Here is an 18,246-nt window from a genome sequence, read left to right as displayed (position 1 = left end):
CTCATCCTTTCAACCCCTTCAGATTTTGGTCTATGTGACCTTGCACATCTGCTGCTGGCATTTATTCAATATGAAGATATTTGTCAGAAACAAAAAATAACCTGAATAATGTCATTTATCAAGTGTGAAGCATTGGTAACTGATTCTTGAATATTTTTTTATTTCTCAATGATACCTATTTATTGAGCTTCCCATTTGATAATGAGTTCTGCTGATGTGCTGCCATTGGAGTTGCTGTTCTGTTTCCCATTTTTGTTTCAGTATAATAATCAGATACATTTTGAAAAGTCACCTCTTGATGATAGTTTCTGCTTTGCTGGTTGGCAGTGCAGCACACAGCTACAGAAAATGTTAAAGCACCTGAAAAAGAGCTGAGGACAATAAAATATTGTAGCTCCCCACATCATATAAGGATCCATCCAGATTTTTGTTGTAGTCTGTTGGCAAACTGCAAAACCCCCTTGGCAGCAGCCAGCTGGGCTGTACCTGTTAGTGCCAAGTGATCCATTTGAGTGGCTCTTTATGAGTCTGGAGTCCCATCTGCTCTGCTTGTGAGGAGGTGGAAGGCACTGTATATAAGTGACCAACATTCAAAGAAAGAGTGGCTTCGTGAACTGTAACAAAACATCATGCTGATGCCAGAGAAATGCTTTCCCTTCTATTGAAAAGGCAAGACTCAGTCTCGAGAATTGGCTTCATGTTAGAACTGTAAACAGTTCCTATTTTATAACCATGCAAGTATGTAGCTTGTTATATTTTCATCCAGAGTCTGTAGGGGTTCTTTTTCTTGCAGAATTTGTTCAAAGCCTATGCATACCTCTGGAGGAATAAAGGAAAATGAGTTTGTTCTTCATTATTGCTGTTTGCAGTAAGGCAAATTGCCTCTGAAAACACAAGGACTGCTCTTCAAAGACACATTTCTGTCCTCTATATTAATGTTTGCAAATGTGCATGCATGTGTGGCTACCATATGTACTTAGCATGTTTGTTGCCACATGTGGCTGACTTCTTTACCCTGCCTGCTTTTAGTGCACCCTTTTATACTAATTTGGGCTGTCAGTGATGCAGAAGGGGGGAGGAGAGGTGTTCAATGTTATGGAGTGTTTACAATACTGTGTTATAGGGAATGACCAGAGACATAAGAAGTAGTCCTGATTAACCTGTTTAACAACTCACTTGTGGATAAGGCAAACAGTCTAAAGCCTGATCCAGCTGTATTCATGAATTTATTCCTTAGCAAATAATGGTGGATAAAATTAGCAGACATCTGGAACAGGCACATATTTAAAAGTTATTTTGGTCGAAATGTATAAAGCATACTATGAAGAATATGATTGGTAGCTGGTCTTAATAAACAGTTAGTGAGTTCTGCCTGCCTAAAATGCAAAACAGATGTATCTTTGTTCTTTTAAAGTGACTTTGATGAATAAACTACATGTGACGTCAGGTACAAGCTATTGGATGTCTGAGTCCGGCAGAGAAATTTTTCAGAATAAAAAAAAAAACTTTCCATTGTAGGCTCTGGAGAGAACAAAGTGAATTCCAGTGCATTGCTCTCAGAGCAAATAGAAGCAGGTTCAGAATCTTTAGATAGTCAATTCAGATGTTTATTATTGGTGTTATTTTCAGGAAGATCTGGTTTTGTCTGCTGCATTTTCCTCTCCTTATAGCAAGTCTCAGATTTTGGCAATTTGCACCAGTATTAAGGGGCTCTGGGTTTGGAGAGATTTTTTTACTTCTTTTGGTTGTTTTTTTTTTCTCTCCCATTTTAGTTTTGGCAGAAGGAGGGCTGAGAGGAGGAGGAGGAGGAGGAAGAGGAGGAGGAGGTGAAAGAGGAGGGTAAAAAGGAGGACAGACAAATGCTTCCAAAAAGGAGAACTGTGCAGACAAAATACTGTAGCTAAAGGTTCTTTAACTCTGCTAGTTTTTACTTTTATATTGTAATGAGTAATTTAACATTTTTCAGGGCAGCAGTCTTTGCTTTAGTGTGCACTTTTTGGCAGATTGAGCAAGCAGGCAGTTCAGTGCTGTACTCCTTGTGTCAGGACGTCAGCTCATTTTCTGCAGGTGTTTCATCCATAAACAAGCATCAGCCACAGGCTTCTTTTTCTTTACGGAAACCCTCTGGAATTTAACTTTCAGATACAAATACTTGGAGAAGTTGGCAGCAGAGGAGTATGAGAAGGAGCTGAAGAGTCGGAGTGTCAGCCGAGGCAGAAGTGAGCTGTCCTTGAACCTGAGATCCCCTTCAGCTCCATCCTCACCTGTACCCAAGTGCATCAGCCCAGCATCCATAGAGTCCCAGGAAGAGCTGAAGACCCCTTCCATCCCAAGTGGAACTCCTCAGCCCTCAGAAGGTAAGTGAAAAGGAGGGTAGGGGACACTATCCTGGGTTTATCAGTTTCTCTTGGGTTGGTGATTTTTGATGCATGAGTGCAAGAATGCAATCTGTAAGGTGCCAGAGTAAAGGGTCCTACACTGGGTGCCAGAGTAAAGGGTCCTACATTGTTCCATCCTGTCTTCCTAAATTGCCTATTTTTTTTTGCATTGATTTGGATATCATGTAATCTGTTCAATAATAGGATACATTGCCAATTGTTGCTATGATTCATACTATCATTTTCTGTTGCTTTTCAAATTGAATAATTAGAAAATAGAGAATAAAGAAGGTCTTAATATTAGTGTCATATTCCTTATATATGAGGAGTTACTGAATACTAGACAAACAGCATTCCTGCCAACAGATTTTGTGTATTTGGATTCTCTGAAAGAAATGCAACAGATGAATGCCAAGATTATAATAACCTTCCAGTAGAGCACAGGCTGAATGTGACCAACTGAAAAGTTCTTGAATTGAAGGCAGGGGAGTGTGTTAATTATTTTTAATACCAAGAAAAAACTCTTAAAATTGTTGCACAAGTCATAAAGGACTTAAAAGAGACCACAGACAATTAGTAAAAAGGAAAGTATAACTAGTGTTTGCATGGTTGGTTTACTGTCACATAATTTATTGGTGTACAGAGCAATGCTTTTTGTCTATGTTTGTATGTCATTCTGCCACTTGCATCATGTACCTCTCCTTCAGTCCTCAAAACAACACATGCCATACAGATTTATATTTGCACCACGTGATGTTGCATTAACATGGGGAGCTAGAATGCATGTTGAGGGCAAATTATCACCATCACTCATTTTTATTTTATTTGATTTCCTGCTACATGCTATTGGTGATTAATGCATTTGTAACTTGCACTGCTTGGTTTTATGGAGTGTTATGGCTGGTAGCATGCTATAAAGCAAGGCAATTTAAGAAAAATGTTACAAATACTGAATGCTGCATATGTTTGTCCTCACCATACTAAGTAGGTGAAGTTTATTTTATTTAGTTTTATATATTTTCCCAATTATATTCCCCAGTTTTCTTGTTTGGAACCTTAAGAGTCTCAGTGGAATCATTTGAACTTAGAAACCACAGATTTTTTCCTCCAATACTGATAGTCAGAAATATCCAATATCCCATTTTGTTTAGTGCTGTATTGCTTTTAGACCAAATAAGCTGGATTTTTCCACCATTAGGATTTCAGAGCTGGGTAGGGAGCAAATATCTCTTTTGATGATTATTTTAACATATTTCTCCTGGAAGCATTAAAAAAATTGCAGCATGAAATGGAGCAGCACGAACCATTTGGAGAATACATTTAGAGCAGGTGTACAGGGCAGCTTCAGACAGCCAGAATATGGCAAAGCTATCAACATGTGGGTAGACAGGACATCTCTACTAAAACTCTTAGCAATATAGTAGGCATTGGAGGGCAGCACCTGGAAGCCTGGCAAATGGACCACAAGGAGAGACTATATGGATGGGGCAGGGTAGCCTTCCAGCCAAGGGCAGCTTCAGGCAGATAGCCAGGATAGAACCTAAACAGGGGCCTGAAATCTGCATACTTCAGTGGGGTCTGGGCATGGGGAATGACTGTTTTTTCAGATCTACCAAGAGCATTGGAAAGATCATAGGTAGTCATGAGCATGTGGGCAGGACACACCATCTGGAAGTGCCCATATTATTGGATATCTGCCAGCAGGGGATACGCTTAATGTAGACACTGTGCCATGGTCTCTATACTATTACTTCCTTATGCTCCATACTTAATTAAAATCTCAATTTTACTGGTTTTAGGAAGGGTTATGAATCCCACTTAATACGTAGAGAAAATGAAGCATTAACTTGCTTAAGTCAGTTGTAAGAAAAGCTGAAACAGAGCCATGCACAGAACTCAGATTACTTGCACCTCAATATGGGGTTGCTTTTAATATGAGGTTTACCATCTTCCCAAGCAGGAATGAAACTGCAGAAGGAAAACAGTTCCTTCGTTCTGTGCATATGATGCTCTAAAGACTCTGCAAGAATGGTGTTAACAGATGTGTGACATTCATCTGCAGAATTCAGAACCTGAGGTCAAAGGCAAAGAGTGTTCATCTACTAGCTAAACAATAAGGGATTTTTGAAGTCAGATTTATTTTATTCCTTTTGTGCTGAAATATCCTTTGGCCAATCCGGTATCTACTGTTATTAAGAAGGAAACGGATTCTGTCTGTGGAACTTTGTCTCACACTGTGAAATGTGTCAGTGCCATTACCCAATATAAAAATCTGGACTTACTGAGCTGCAGTGTTTTCTCATATAAAACAATTGGTTCCACTAAAGTAATCAAGTCTTGTAGGACTTACTCTTGTAAAACTTGTATTATGGTATTCAGAGGAAATGAAGGCAGTCCTGTAACTACAAAAAGGAACTTAATATTTTTTTTTTTCAGAGCAGCTACTTACTTTTTTGTAATTTAATTGGAGAATATTTTGTGAAGTGCAAGTATGCAGTAAAGGAGGACCAACAATAACTGAGATATCTCTGAAGTCAATCTACAAAGGAATTTCAGGTGAACCCTTCTTTGAAAAAAGCAGTTTTTTTAGCTCTTAATAAAGTAAGCAGGCCAACCCAAGTGCACATGGTGGACAGTAGGACACCTTCTGAACATAGTGGTAGTTGAGCAGGGTTCAGATGCTGCCCAAAGCATGGCTGATAAGGCCATCTCAGCAAATGGGGAAGCACCAGGGCATGAGCATGCAATGAGGCCAATGCAGCCCCAGTTGCAGAGCCAAAGGAACCATGATACAGAAAGTCTGAGGAGGAACTGGGGTTGGAGGATAAAAAATGAACATTTCTGACTGCACGAAGAAAGAGCCAATTCAGTCTGCACCTGTTCTTACCAACACAAAGAATGGAAGGAAAAGATTGGAGTGGGGAGGGATAAAGAGTCCCTGCAGAATTCAAAGGAAGAGGAATCCTGTGCTGGAGTAGCTGAAGGGAGATAACAGCCAAGACTTTAGGCAATGTCTGAACAACTGACCAAGAGGTCTTGGGCAGACATAGACATTTTCAGACTTACTGTATGCATCCACAAGAGACACCAAACATCTCTATCTCACGCCTCCAAGCAGAAGGCAGAGAAAGTAGATGGGGATGTGGTTGGCTAATCAATTAGCCTGACAGGGGATTAGATGTGAGCCCAGAGGGATATTTCTTCTCTCTGAGGGCTTATAGGGGACTGTAGGGTTGAGTTCTTATCAGCAGGATACAGCATCTTGTGTCTGCTTCAAAGTTGATTTATAGTTGAGTATTAAAGGAAATGTCCATATCCCTCTACCACATTATAAGTCCTTAGGCTTGCTTTTCAGAAGGGATCAGCTTATAAAGGTATCATGCTTCTTCACATCTCAGGCACACCTTCTTTGCTGTTGATGCTTTTTTATATGACCAGGCTTGCTTTCCTGAGTCTTTTCAGTCTCCACCGGCAAGAAGTCTGAAGATAGGGGACAGACCCTGGTTTGTTATTTATTTCTCTTGCCACCTGTGAAGTTGCCACTTAGAATAGTGTTTTGTCTGATATTAAAATGGAACCAGTAGGTGTGGGACTGAAAGATTGAGCTCATTTCAAATAGGCCACTACCAAGCATTCACTGAGAATTGGGTTTTTTTAACATCTTCAGAAGTTCCACTAATATCAATGCATTGGATTACAATGATGGAAGTGCAAGGGATAGACACATGTCTAGCTTGCTGGCTTTGTTCTCTTGATAGTGTTTCCTGGCAGATTTGATTTTTTTATTGTTTCTTAAGGGAAGTGCTGCTGGACTTAGCTCACTATTTTCAAGTGATTTTGGATATAGGTGGATTGTTTGATATTATCCCTAGAGAGAGAGAGAGAGGCTGTCAAAATGAGTGTCAATATATCCTTGTTTTGTTCCAGTACTTAGATTTTGTTATTCCTGGAATTCAAAAGAGCAGACAATGTTAGTATAGTGTTCTTTACTCTTTGTTATATATTAGATTTTGCTAAGTTGCTGCGTATTTCTGGTATATGTGGAATATTTCTTGTTAGAAGAGTATCTGGAATTCTTTTGAACATTCAAATTTTCTCAAGCATTTCTTACATCTCCTCTGACTTTTTTCTATTGAATCTTCAATGAGGCTTCATGATGACAAAGTTGCAGTAAGCTTTAGGAATCCTGGCCGTGTTTTAATTAGCTTCTTTCTCCATCTGAGATGTTGGAGTTGACTTTTTTGGTTATTGCATGACAGTTGGTTTGGTTTTGGGTTTTTTTAGAGATAAATATCTAACATTTATCTGAAATTAAGATAATTCATGGATGAATTGGTGACATTTGTATATATGGACCACTGAACCATGGCAAGCTGAGAATCTTTCTTGCTAAAGTACCACATTAGTTCCAGGAACTCCTGAAGAATTCCTAAGCTTTCATCTCAGTCATATTCAAATCTTGGCTTGACTTTTAAGTGTTCTCATTCTATACCTACACACTGACAGCTGTGGTGAGAAACACATCACTGGGATTTGCAGCATCTGCCAGCTTCTTGACAGCCCTCTGTAATTTTGACTCTCTCCTAGGCCGTGTCCAGGATACAGCCATAGGTAAGGTACATTTGGAGAAACGAGGCATGGGCAGAGGTGCTTGCATATCTAGTATTAGACATTTAGGTGCTCTCAATGGAGAAGAATGTTCATTATTTTGGCTTATATTTACTTAGGATAAATCTACTTACCTGTTCAATAGAGGACTGAAATATTTGGATTGCATTCCAGTATTTCAGTGTGATTTTTTTCCCCTTCAAATGTTCATGTTGTACTTGAAGAAATTCTCATTGTATTTTGTGCAATCCAAAGACAATGAGAAGTCCAGAAAACTCTTTTGCAATATTGTAATGAAAAATAGTTAACAGAGGGACAAAACATGTGTGACTTGGTCATTATAGTTCAGCCACCCACAAGATGGAATACAGAGGAAGGGATATACAGACGGAATTCGGGAAGTATGCAGAGCTAACATGCATGTCCATTTTTGCCACACTTTGCATGGCCGTTTCAGGTTTCAGAGAACTGTGAGCTTCTTGATGCAAATATGTGTGGATGCTCTTCATTTTCTTTGCAGCATGCAGAGAATATTTGCATGTGAAAGTCTGCTGTTACTGCTAAAAACCCTAAAAGTGAATGAATTATTTTTACTAAGAAAGCAGGGAAGAAGAAACCAAGTATACTATCAACAGTGTTTGCTGTGTGCCAACTGATAAAAAAGCTCATTGTGTGCCATATGCCAACCAACTGGAACTAAATATGTGCCATATGCCAGGCAGTTGGAAACTTTGCTGAATTTTGATGTGGCTATTCTGAAGTAAATGTGCATGAAACAACATATGGTTTTTGTCAGCCAAATGTGTGACAGTGCCATTTTGAGACTGTGCCATTCAAGTGTGCTATTAAAACTAATATTTGTATTTTTTTTTTGTTGAAGTGTTCCTCATCAGGTGAAAAAAGAAATCTTCCAGAACCCAAAGAAAATTCAACCAAAAGCCACAATCACCCTCCTTTTTGTTTGGTTTTTTGTTTGTTTGGTTTTTTTTAATCTCTTCTTTCCTGGCTCTGTCTAGGGGCACTGAGTTGTCAATGCTCAGGTGAGATGCCCATTTTCTGCTGATTCGTTCAAATCCTTGTGCGAGTCCAACACTGCAGCTGTGGAAGTATGTATAAAACCAGTATTCTGGCTCCAGACAGCCAGTGAGGGGCCTGCCAGGCCACTCTCACCTGCAATGCTGTCGTCACACAACATCCATCAGTCTGTTGCTCCTAATGTTCCTAAGCACGCCATGGGCTTGCATTTTATTTTCTTTCCACAAGGCACTTGTACAACTCTCACGTCGCTCTCGTTTTGAGGGGTGAACCTGAGACTGCTCTGTTGTTAAGTGAATCTCTTTCTCCCATTGTTCTCTCCACCAGTGAGTGCCAGTGAACCCGAACCTGAGACAGAGACAGAACCAGAACCAGAGCAGGAGGCTGAGGCTGAGGCCAAGCAGGGAACGGAGACACCCAAGGAAATAGAGGCTGCAGAGGTGGGACCAGAGAGTGAGGTGGAGCAAGGACCAGAGAAAGAGCCAGAAGAAAGTGCAATACTCAGTGAAAAGGAGAGGCAGAATGAGGAAGTGAATGAAAAAGACAACTGTTCTGCATCCAGTATATCCTCAGCAAGCAGCACTTTAGAGAGGGAAGAGAGAGAGGACAAGTTAACCAGTGACAATGAAACTGGTAAAGTGAAGCTTTTTCAATAATGAAGGGTTTCTGGTGAAAAAAAAAGTGTTAAATTAGCAGCTCTGATATTGTGTTAATTAGCTAACAAACCCTTTGCACCTGTCTAAGACTTTCTTCACCATGGCCAAATCTTGTCTACTTTCTGCTTGGACATCCAGATGTTATTTGGGTTACTATGTTTGAGGGACAGTAGGGCCTTGATGAAATGAAGTTTCATTTGATTTGAGACCATTTCCTTCCCCTAAGATTAATATATTAACTACTGAATCAGCATGTGCAGAGACTTGGATCTCTAGCTCCTGGAGAACATATTTGGGTTTTCTGTACATAAGGCAGTGAGACAAAGGGCTGTGCTGGCACGATTCATCATGAACTTCCAGATACCATTTCTCATTTATCATTTTAGTGGAAAAGGAAGAGCAGTGAGGGCTGAGATGTTTGTTCCTTCCCTTCAGTACTTCTGTCTTGGACAGGCTTCAGACAGCAGAGGGAGATAAATAGGAGCTGCTGAAGATAGGTCTGGGCTGTGGCTGTCTTTAGCTCATGTGGAGGAGATGCATGAAATACACCTTATCTGGAAAAGACCAGTTTCATGGTGCTGAGGGATTCTAGTGAAATAGGCCACCAGGTACCAGCTGGGAAAGGTTCAGCCTGGGAAACACCCTAAGTACCAAGCTTTTGCCCAGAGAGATAATGATAACCAGTTTCTGCCCAGAAAAATAATTATTTCAGCCCAGGCAGGGAGGAAATAAATGGCAGATTTTGACTTTGTTGATTACTCTTTTCCCTTTTTTATAGGGAGGTAAAGAAATGTAATATAATTAGGGCATTTGATTCCCAAGTTTTCTTTGGTCTGAACCATGGAATTGTCCTATATTCTCTAAATTCTAGATAAGAAAATGAGATGTGCTTCATAGTGTGAAATAATCCTGCTCTGTCCTGAAAGAAGAGGGATAGTTCTGAATCCCAACGATTACCTCACAGACATAAACTGTCAGATTGAATTGTTGAAGTTTAAATCTGTCACTTTTTTTCTGGGAAGCATTCCACAAATTTTATCCTAAATTTTAGAGCTATTTTCTTTTCAGTCTGCACCAAGATTGAGTTACCTAGAATGCAATTGTACTCATAAAGAATGTAGATGGATATATCTGTAGGAAAGGCTAGGGAAGGATCACAGACGAAGGATGTTGCTACACTGTGGTATAGTCCAAGATAGGCCAAGTGCAAAAAAGAACAGTTGCAAGTCTTTTCTCATTACCTTGTCTATTACCGACCTGTTACCGCTCTAATTTAAAGTCCTTATGTACTTTTGTTAAAAGCTAAGAAATGTATTCTTACTAAAATCAACATCTTAAAATTGTCCTACACTACCAGTGGACCAAAGATTTATTTGGTAGTGCTGTATAGGAGGACTCATGTAGTGAGTTGTTTGCTGTCCAGAAGGTGAGGAATTCTGGAAAGCAAACAAGGACTTCCTCTAGCAGTTTTGACATTCTCAAGAAGCATTTTGCCATTTATAAGATGGCCCATTGGTTCTGCCCAGGTGCATTGAGGACAAAGGCTTGCCCTTGGTGCAAGCTTCTTCATTAGCCGTACTGCCAAATTTGGCTTCCAACAAGTCTTATTTCTCCAATGGTATTCCCCACCTGTGGAGGGGAGAGCAGAAAAGGCCACCAACGTAGCAAGAGTCTTCACAGATATGATCTTTGATCAGCTTGGACAGTTGGGGGTGGAATTAGAGAATGCAAATTAGAGATTGTGTCTGGGCAAATTCTGATGAGTAGTTTTGCAAAGGGATTAAACACCAGAGTATCCCATCTGGTGAAACTGAGAGGGGTAGATCATGTGGGTTTCTGGGATGGATCTTGGGAGCCATCTTGAACATCTTTGAAGGAAAGGCTTGGAGTAGGGGAAATCCTCTGAGAGGGCACAGCTGGGTAGAATCCATGGTGTGGGGAAGGAGTTGTCTAGTGATGTTGTCTAATGATGTTGTCTAATGAAGCAAACTCAGAGAGAAACCAGAGACTACCTCATGTGGACAAGTATTGGTAAGAGAGCAATGCCATGGATCAAGTCTGAGGAAAAATGAGCAGATAAGGGAAGCAGTCAGTCCACCAGCAGGAAAGTAGGTCGTACCCATTTCTGAAAAAAGTCTTTCTTTTTTCTTTTGTGGGATTAAACCTTTGGACTGATTTTAAAATGTGGTTTAGACCTTGATCTAAATAGAGGCAGGAGTTACTGCTGTCTATATACTTTGTGCTGCAAGGCCCTACATTTTAATGCAATGTTGTTTTAAGAGAGGGGAGGCTGGGAGTTGTGGGACCCTGGATGTATCTCACCAAGAGGACACTTTCTCAGAACACAGGACTAGATATTGTGGTAAGAATGCAACTCCATTGACCGAGAAAGCTGTAAAATATACTTAAATCTCCAAGGTATTGAAAAAAGTGGCAGCATAAGTGAAGAAACCAACATAAAATGAGTGTTTAAGAAAAATAAAGATTGTGGGGGCCTTGTGGTTAAAGATTTTATTTTATACCTGTAGGCAACCTACAGGTATAAAATAAAATCTTTAACCACAAGCCCCCCCCCAAAAAAGGCGGGCTAGCAATCAAAGTAAAATGATGAAATAAAAGAAGTGGTGTTTATGAAAAACGTGTAAGGACTGTGGGGAACAGAAGGAATTCCATACAGGAAATACAGTAAGTGTGAAGAATTATCATTGTTTAATCACTTCATCTGATGCCCACTGGAAAAAGGAACACCATAATTGTTAGACACATTATCCACATTGGTTAGTAGTATTAAATTTGGGGAAATGAAGTCACAGTGATGCTTACATCATATATTTTTCAAGTTTGACCACTATAATTTGTTATTTATGGTGCTGTCTCAGACATGGTATTTTCCTTATTATTGGTGAGAAAAGCAGTAGTCAGAAAGATGAAGGTTCATTACAGTGAAATGTTAAATGATTGTAATGTGGGTAGGCCAATAGTCTTTCAACACTGACATATAACAGGGAGGTTAACAGTGGTTGATGAGCAGAGGTATTTTATAGAGGTTTTCGTATCATAAACAACTTTTAAAATCTTGCTTATGCTTACACTCTTTGCCCTGAGAGCTATAACCTGGGTATGCAGCCTACTTTGGAATTCCAATAGTCTGTGTTGTGAAGATGGCCCAGGTACCCAGCCAGGGAGTTCTGAGGATCTGAAAGCTGCCCTTCCCTAGCCAGCAGAGTGGGAAGAGGAGAAGTAAACAGGTCAGCCTTGGCATCAGGCAAGGAAGATCTCTTTCATATGATAATATTTTCCTGAGGTTGTTCCAGTACATGGCCAGGTGAAGAATAACCTGCTTTGTGTCATTGTCATGATATTTAAGCCCAATTCTGAAATACCAAGGGTTATAAGAATTAATGCACTGTATAAAATGAGCTGAGGTAGTAAGTACAAAATGAAACCTGACAGATTTCAGGAGAAACCTGAATATTCAAATCCTGAAAGTTATATAGTCCCTACAAAACTACATGTTGTTTCTCTAGTCCCCTTCCTTTTTTGAGAATTACTCCGAACCCAAGATCAGGCCATATCAGTGCTGTATCTTATTTCAAACTTTTCACAGTAACTGTTTCCCTAGTTTAAGAGTAGTTGTACATGCATCCCTTGCATGGTTTTTTTTGTTGGTTGAAGAGTGTTCTTGGTGCTCTGACTTCCCTCCCTTGACTCTTCCCGTCTCTGTGTGTGTGATTGCAGGTCCATGGTCACAGACCATTCAGGATGCTGATGTGAATGAGCAGTGCAGCAACATCCTCAACAACAAGCGGTTTATGCTGGACATGTTGTATGCGCATAACAAAAAGCCCAAAGATGAAGAGGAGAAGGAGCTGGAGGCGAAGGAGGAAAAGAAGGAGACGGAGGAAAGCGAGGAATCACTCACTAGCCTAGCCAGCAGGATCTCTATACTTCAGGCCACAAAGCAGGCCAAAGATGAAAGTGTCAAAAAGATGGAGATTGGAAATCTGGACAACCAAGGCAGTGTGAAAGCCTTTGCAGAAAAATTTAACAGTGGTGAGCTGGCTAAAGGGACAGCAGTGCCTGAAGATGAAATCAGTGAACAGATCCCTGAGAAAACACCAGCACAGACAAAGAAGGAATCTGATTACATCTGGGATCAGCTCATGGCTAATCCTCGAGAACTTAAAATCAAGGACATGGATTTTACAGACTTGGGGGAGGAGGATGATGTAGATGTGTTAGACATGGATATGGGTCCTGGGGACTCCCTTGCTCCCCCTCCTCCACCTCCACCTTCTTTTTTGGGTTTGCCTCCTCCACCACCTCCCCCCTTGTTTGGATGCCCGCCTCCACCACCGCCCTCTGGTAATTTATTGGCTCCTCCTCCACTGTTCGGCACTCCTCAGGGTTTAGGGTCACCCCAGGTTTCTAGGGGTCAGCCAGCATTTATAAAGAAGAAGAAAACCATCCGTCTGTTTTGGAATGAGGTACGGCCATTTGAGTGGCAGTGTAAAAACAACAAACGCTGCAGAGAATTCCTGTGGTCGAAACTGGAACCCATTAAGGTAGACACTTCCAAACTGGAGCATCTCTTTGAGTCGAAATCCAAAGAACTGCCTGTCACAAAGGTACAGCTTGTATTCAGTTTGCTATTTTTCTGCTATTGTATTGGTATTCATTCTGAATTAGATCTAGGTGATTTATGTTGTTTATATCAAACCAGTGGAAATTACTGGATGTGTTTCTATCTTGGCCTATGACGGAAGATATTCCATGGCTTGACACTAGAGATGAGCCTAGGCTGGTTATGTGCCAAGCTGCCCTCCTGTCTCAGGTCTCCCAGTTGTGGGATAGCACTCCAGGTGGCAAATACCAACAAATTTTACATTTAGATTGTCCATAGCTGAGTGCCAAACTAGATACTGGAATCTGAAATATTTTCTGTTGCATTCACAAAAAGGTCACAGCATGGTGATTCATATCTGTGTATTTGACAGTTCTTCACTTGGTAATATTTTCCTAATCATTATGTGGAAAGGTTAGAATATCAGACTGGATCTGCTGCAAAGAGTCTGCACATGTGCTTTGTCCTGAAGGATGGAATTGTCATGTTTACAGCTGAAATCTGCAGGGGTGTTGGGTTTTTGTTTTGTACTGTTGAACAGGCCTATTTAAATCTTTAATTTATACAATGTGGCAATTTTAGGACAGAAGCTGGTACAGGAAATACCTCCGTAGCTAGGATTCCCTCTTCCTTAGTATTGTTATAAAATAAACTCACAAAGGCTCATGACATGGTTGTTTAACATTGGAATCAACAATAAAAGGAACCTTTTTATAGTTACACTTAAGAGGAACTTGAAGTAGCGTTAAAAAAGTTATTAGCCTGAACATTTGTTTTTCGTGGCTACATAAACTCTTTTTCTTCTAAGCAGCATAATTGGTATCAGGGAAACAATTTTTTTTTCCAGTTCAAATGGTAGTAAAAAATGTCCATCTCTCTTAAAATAAATTAATGGCTTGTGTGTTTTCTCTGTATGCCTATATGTTTTATAGTAATATAAAAACAGTCAGCATCTTGAATATTTTACTTCTCTTTAACTAGAGAAAATTATTACACCTATTATGTGTTACAGATATTGTTGTTTGCTCCTACTCTGGGGAATCTGGAAGTCTCACAGTAAAGGTTCTCTGTGTCACTTGCCCAGTTTATTAAGTCAAAATTTTCTAAAAGTCATTCTTGATCATCTTGACAAAGTGGAAACCTTGGAATTTCTATAATCAAGCTCCCAAGTACCTAGCATGCAACAGGTACATAAAGAGCTGGCCCATGTAGATCCTGCCGCCACTGCTCTTAGCTGAATTTCTTTGTAACGCAGATGCACACAAATCTGAAACGTATGTGTAGCACCTTTAAAAACACATCCAGCTGATTGTTCATCTGGCCAATGCCGAGATTAATTTCTCTCTCTGATTCCTTCTCTGCTGAGGAAGGAATGCTGGTGACACCGTGGCGTGCTACTCCTCATCTCTCTCCCCGTAAATACAAATCTGACACAGATGGTTCATAGATGGAAGGAATGAGAGCATTTTCTTAGATCCATAAAATATTTAATTCCTTGAATTGAACGTGGAATGATAACATACTTGCCATTTCCAAAATTTAGCTTTGTGCTAAGTGCCAGCATTGTAATGGAGCACTCTGGGTGATTCCTAATTTTTTATTCTCACATGAAATTTTGATAAAATTTTAAGTTGTTGGAGTTATGACTTGTTTACTTTTCCAGTCAATCATCATGCATGTTCCCAAACTACCCTTGGCCATTTTCCCTCCCTCACACTTGCTTCTCAAACCTGCCTGATGCTTTGGCAGAGCTTTTGGCTTCTGGCTGGAAGATGAGTGAGCAGGTTTCTTTGAAATTAGTGCAAGTCTGAGGAATGATTTAGGTGCTTTCCCCTTGGCTACCAATAACTGCTCTCTGCATGAGACATTGTACTTTTGGCTCTCTTTCCACCCTGTCGCATAACACAGACATAGAAGTCTCATTGTCTCATTGCAGAGAAGACAATGGGGACTGAGAAGTACCATAGTAGAGCTCTGTGCAGGCTTTTGAAACTCCTGCCTGGTTTTCGTGAACACCAGCAAATCTTCCAGAGCAGGAGATGGTCCTTAGATCAAGTGAGAGTGGGAATAATTAGGCAGACCACCGAATCCGTGAAAGACTTGAGGTTTGGTACAAAGATTACACTCAAATTAGGATAGCTCTCGATTTTTCCAGACTGCTTGGTTTATTTCCAGAGAGCACTTTCCCCATTGTGTCTAGTTTCTCCTGTCCAATGGCTGCAGTCCAAAACAGGTTTATGCTATAATATCGTAAAGTCTGACTCACAGCTCAGTTGGTTCAGCTGAAAAAAGAGAGTGCAGAGCAACAAATCAGAAGTCAAATCTCTAGATTTCATTTTAAGAGATGGAAGTAGCTGCATAGAAAAGGAACAGTCCAGAAGGATGAGAGGAAAAGCAAAGTCAGGGGGCACAAAGGGGGGGGAGCTTGGCTCTGTCTTGTGCTTATGCTCTCTCATACAGCTGTAACCAATTTTACTCCAGTTTCTAATCCTTCACTGTGATTTCCACAACACACAGCTATAAACAGCTACTTCCTGGCTCATGAGAAGTTTTTCATTAAACACAATAGACTATAATAAAATAAAGTGGATTGAAAATTGTAGGATATAATACAGGATTTTGGGGGCTGGGACTGCGAGAGGAGATTCTTGATTTTAGGAAAACTTATGCCACACTGAGAAACTTGCACATTGATATTATTTAGTGGAGCACCTTTAGTTGCAGATGGTTTATTTTTTAGACTAGAGCACCCTGCATTATATTTGCCAATAGAAGGAGTGATCAGGTATCCCCTCCAAACCAGTGTAGTATTTCTTTCCTTCTCACTCCACTGAACAAAGCAGGTATTTTGGCAAAGTACTTCAAAGTGTTTACTTTTCTGTGAAGAGAAGTGAAAACATGCAGACACTCCTCAATCAAATGCTGTTGTTCAGCCCTTTTACCATCCACTTGGTTTTGCATGAAAGTATCATTTTGCTGATTCATGTATACCCTGTGGGATATAGTGATCCATCATGTGCCCGCAGACATAAAAATTAGTAGGAGAGAAGAAGGAATCTGTTTTCATGTGCACATGCTTAGACATGTTCCTTTTGGAAGGATTTGTTTTAATTTCAGTGAATGCCAAGACAACTCATAAATGTGGACCAGAATTTCTGAAAAAGATTGCATACAGATATCCTGGAAAAAGTCAGTGGCTGCTGAGGGATGCCATTTTACATCTCTTGTATTAAATCCTTGCTAATTGAGATAGAAATTAAATAATATTTTTTTAAAAAATTTAAAAAGCCATCTCACTATTAAGGTAGATTTTTATGCACTACTTTTGCAGTAGTGCAAAATGCAGTTTAAAGGCAGAAGATATTTCTAAATTGATATTCACAATATAATTGTTTATTTAAATGACCACTTGAAAAGTTTTTTAATTTTTTTCTCCTTCCCATATTAATTAAAACAAAGAGGCATGTTTAAGACTATATTCTCATCAGACTGCAAATCCCTTTCTGTGGGATGGTAATAGGTTTTAAATAATCCATCTGGACTACCCAGTCTTCAACAGAGGCAAGAGAATGTGGCCAGTTAGGTCTTGTAAAGTGTCTTATAAACACTATAATTGTTAATACGTTGCAGAGGTGTTTGATTTCTAAAGATTATACTAGCTGGTATGTTTGTATTTTATAATTACTTTGTAATTACACCTAATAATATAGTACATATAATATTCAGAAGTTCAGGGATTACGCTTCATACTGACACATTAAAATATAAAATCAAGCGCACTAGTTCACTGTTCCCTCAAGCCATTTAACTCACTCTCTGTTAATGAATTTATAAAGCATAGATTGAAGTCACCAAATATTGTTGTAGAACTTAGTAGTTGTAGCTTATTTTAACAGTCAGACACTTCCACCTGTGCAACTTCACTGCAGACAAAAACCAATTATTTTCCGAGGGTAAGGTAGTAAAGTTCATAGTCGTAAAATCTTTCTCTTTTCTTCATCCTTTTATTTGTTTGGAAAGGATTTCTTTGGAACTCAGACATCATCCCAAGAATGGATTTAAAATCTCTTCAGCCTCTGTTTTTGAGAAGGGTTACCACCCCAACATTTTATATCCCATATGCAGTTCTAGCTGTGGAAAATGCCTGCATGCACTCATGCCCTGTGCAGCTGATCTGTCTTCCATAACTCACTGCTTGGGAGTGTGTGCACTGTAGGGATCGCAGTGATCCCGGCTCTGAGCGTCCTGCGTCCCCCAAATTAAAGTGTCTGTCCTGTCAGACTTGGGAGCCTAAAAACAGAGCTGAACATTTGAGGCTTTCTTACCCATACCACATGTGGGAAGCCTAAATTTAACTCCTTTCCTCTGGCTTTTTCCCTTCTGCATAAATTCTTTGGAGCTGTGTAATTCTGTGTTCTTAAGAACAAGGTAAAAATTGATGGTTTTAAAAAGGCTTAGTGCAACACAAGTTCAAAAGGAGGCAGTCTCTGGTGAACCCTCTTTGGTCTTAATGTGGTCTTGGCCACTGACTGTGGTCCTGAGAATGTGATTAGCGGCTTGGGAAGTAAAAGCTACTGCATCAAAGGAGAAGCTGCATCTCACATCCTTCAGGTAGCTCCCCAAGAAAAAGAGAAGACTATTATTTAAAAAAGGGAAAATCCAGGAAGGCTTTGGGGATGCTTTTAAGCTGTTAAGAAGAGATCAGTTCTGACAGAACTGATAGAAAAACATCGAAAAAAATGTTATCTTTGCTCTCCTTAAATTTATTCCGTTTACTGCAAAATTGTTGTTTCTTTTTAAGTTTGGAAAAAACAACCCTCCTATTACTTTCTCAGATCATATACATGTGGTATTCCCTAATTCCTGTAAACAGCACCTGCCTTGAGTCCCATGTGTGTGCAAAAGTTGCATCCTACCATGTTAGTTGTTCTGGAATGAGGAAAGG

At 39.9% G+C, this 18,246-nt stretch overlaps 1 protein-coding gene across 4 annotated transcripts in view; it reads left to right on the top strand.

The window, feature by feature from the left end:
- The window catches only part of FHOD3 (formin homology 2 domain containing 3), a 374,964-nt gene that overhangs the window by 298,404 nt on the left and 58,314 nt on the right, over nt 1-18,246 (top strand). For 3 of the 4 annotated variants that reach the window (XM_054284852.1, XM_054284851.1, XM_054284854.1), the window contains 3 exons: nt 2,143-2,357; nt 8,349-8,654; nt 12,416-13,305. In XM_054284852.1, coding sequence (XP_054140827.1) covers nt 2,143-2,357; nt 8,349-8,654; nt 12,416-13,305 — 1,411 coding nt within the window. The remainder of the gene's footprint in view (nt 1-2,142; nt 2,358-8,348; nt 8,655-12,415; nt 13,306-18,246) is intronic. The other variant, XM_054284853.1, reaches the window with a different exon arrangement.

The sequence above is a fragment of the Melozone crissalis genome, unplaced genomic scaffold (genome assembly GCF_028551555.1).
Source record: "Melozone crissalis strain CALT ecotype California unplaced genomic scaffold, PUWL_Pcris_2 ptg000042l_1, whole genome shotgun sequence".
NCBI lineage: Eukaryota > Metazoa > Chordata > Aves > Passeriformes > Passerellidae > Melozone > Melozone crissalis.
The sequence above is the reverse complement of the archived record's forward strand: the minus strand, read 5'-3'. Positions and strand labels throughout refer to the sequence as shown.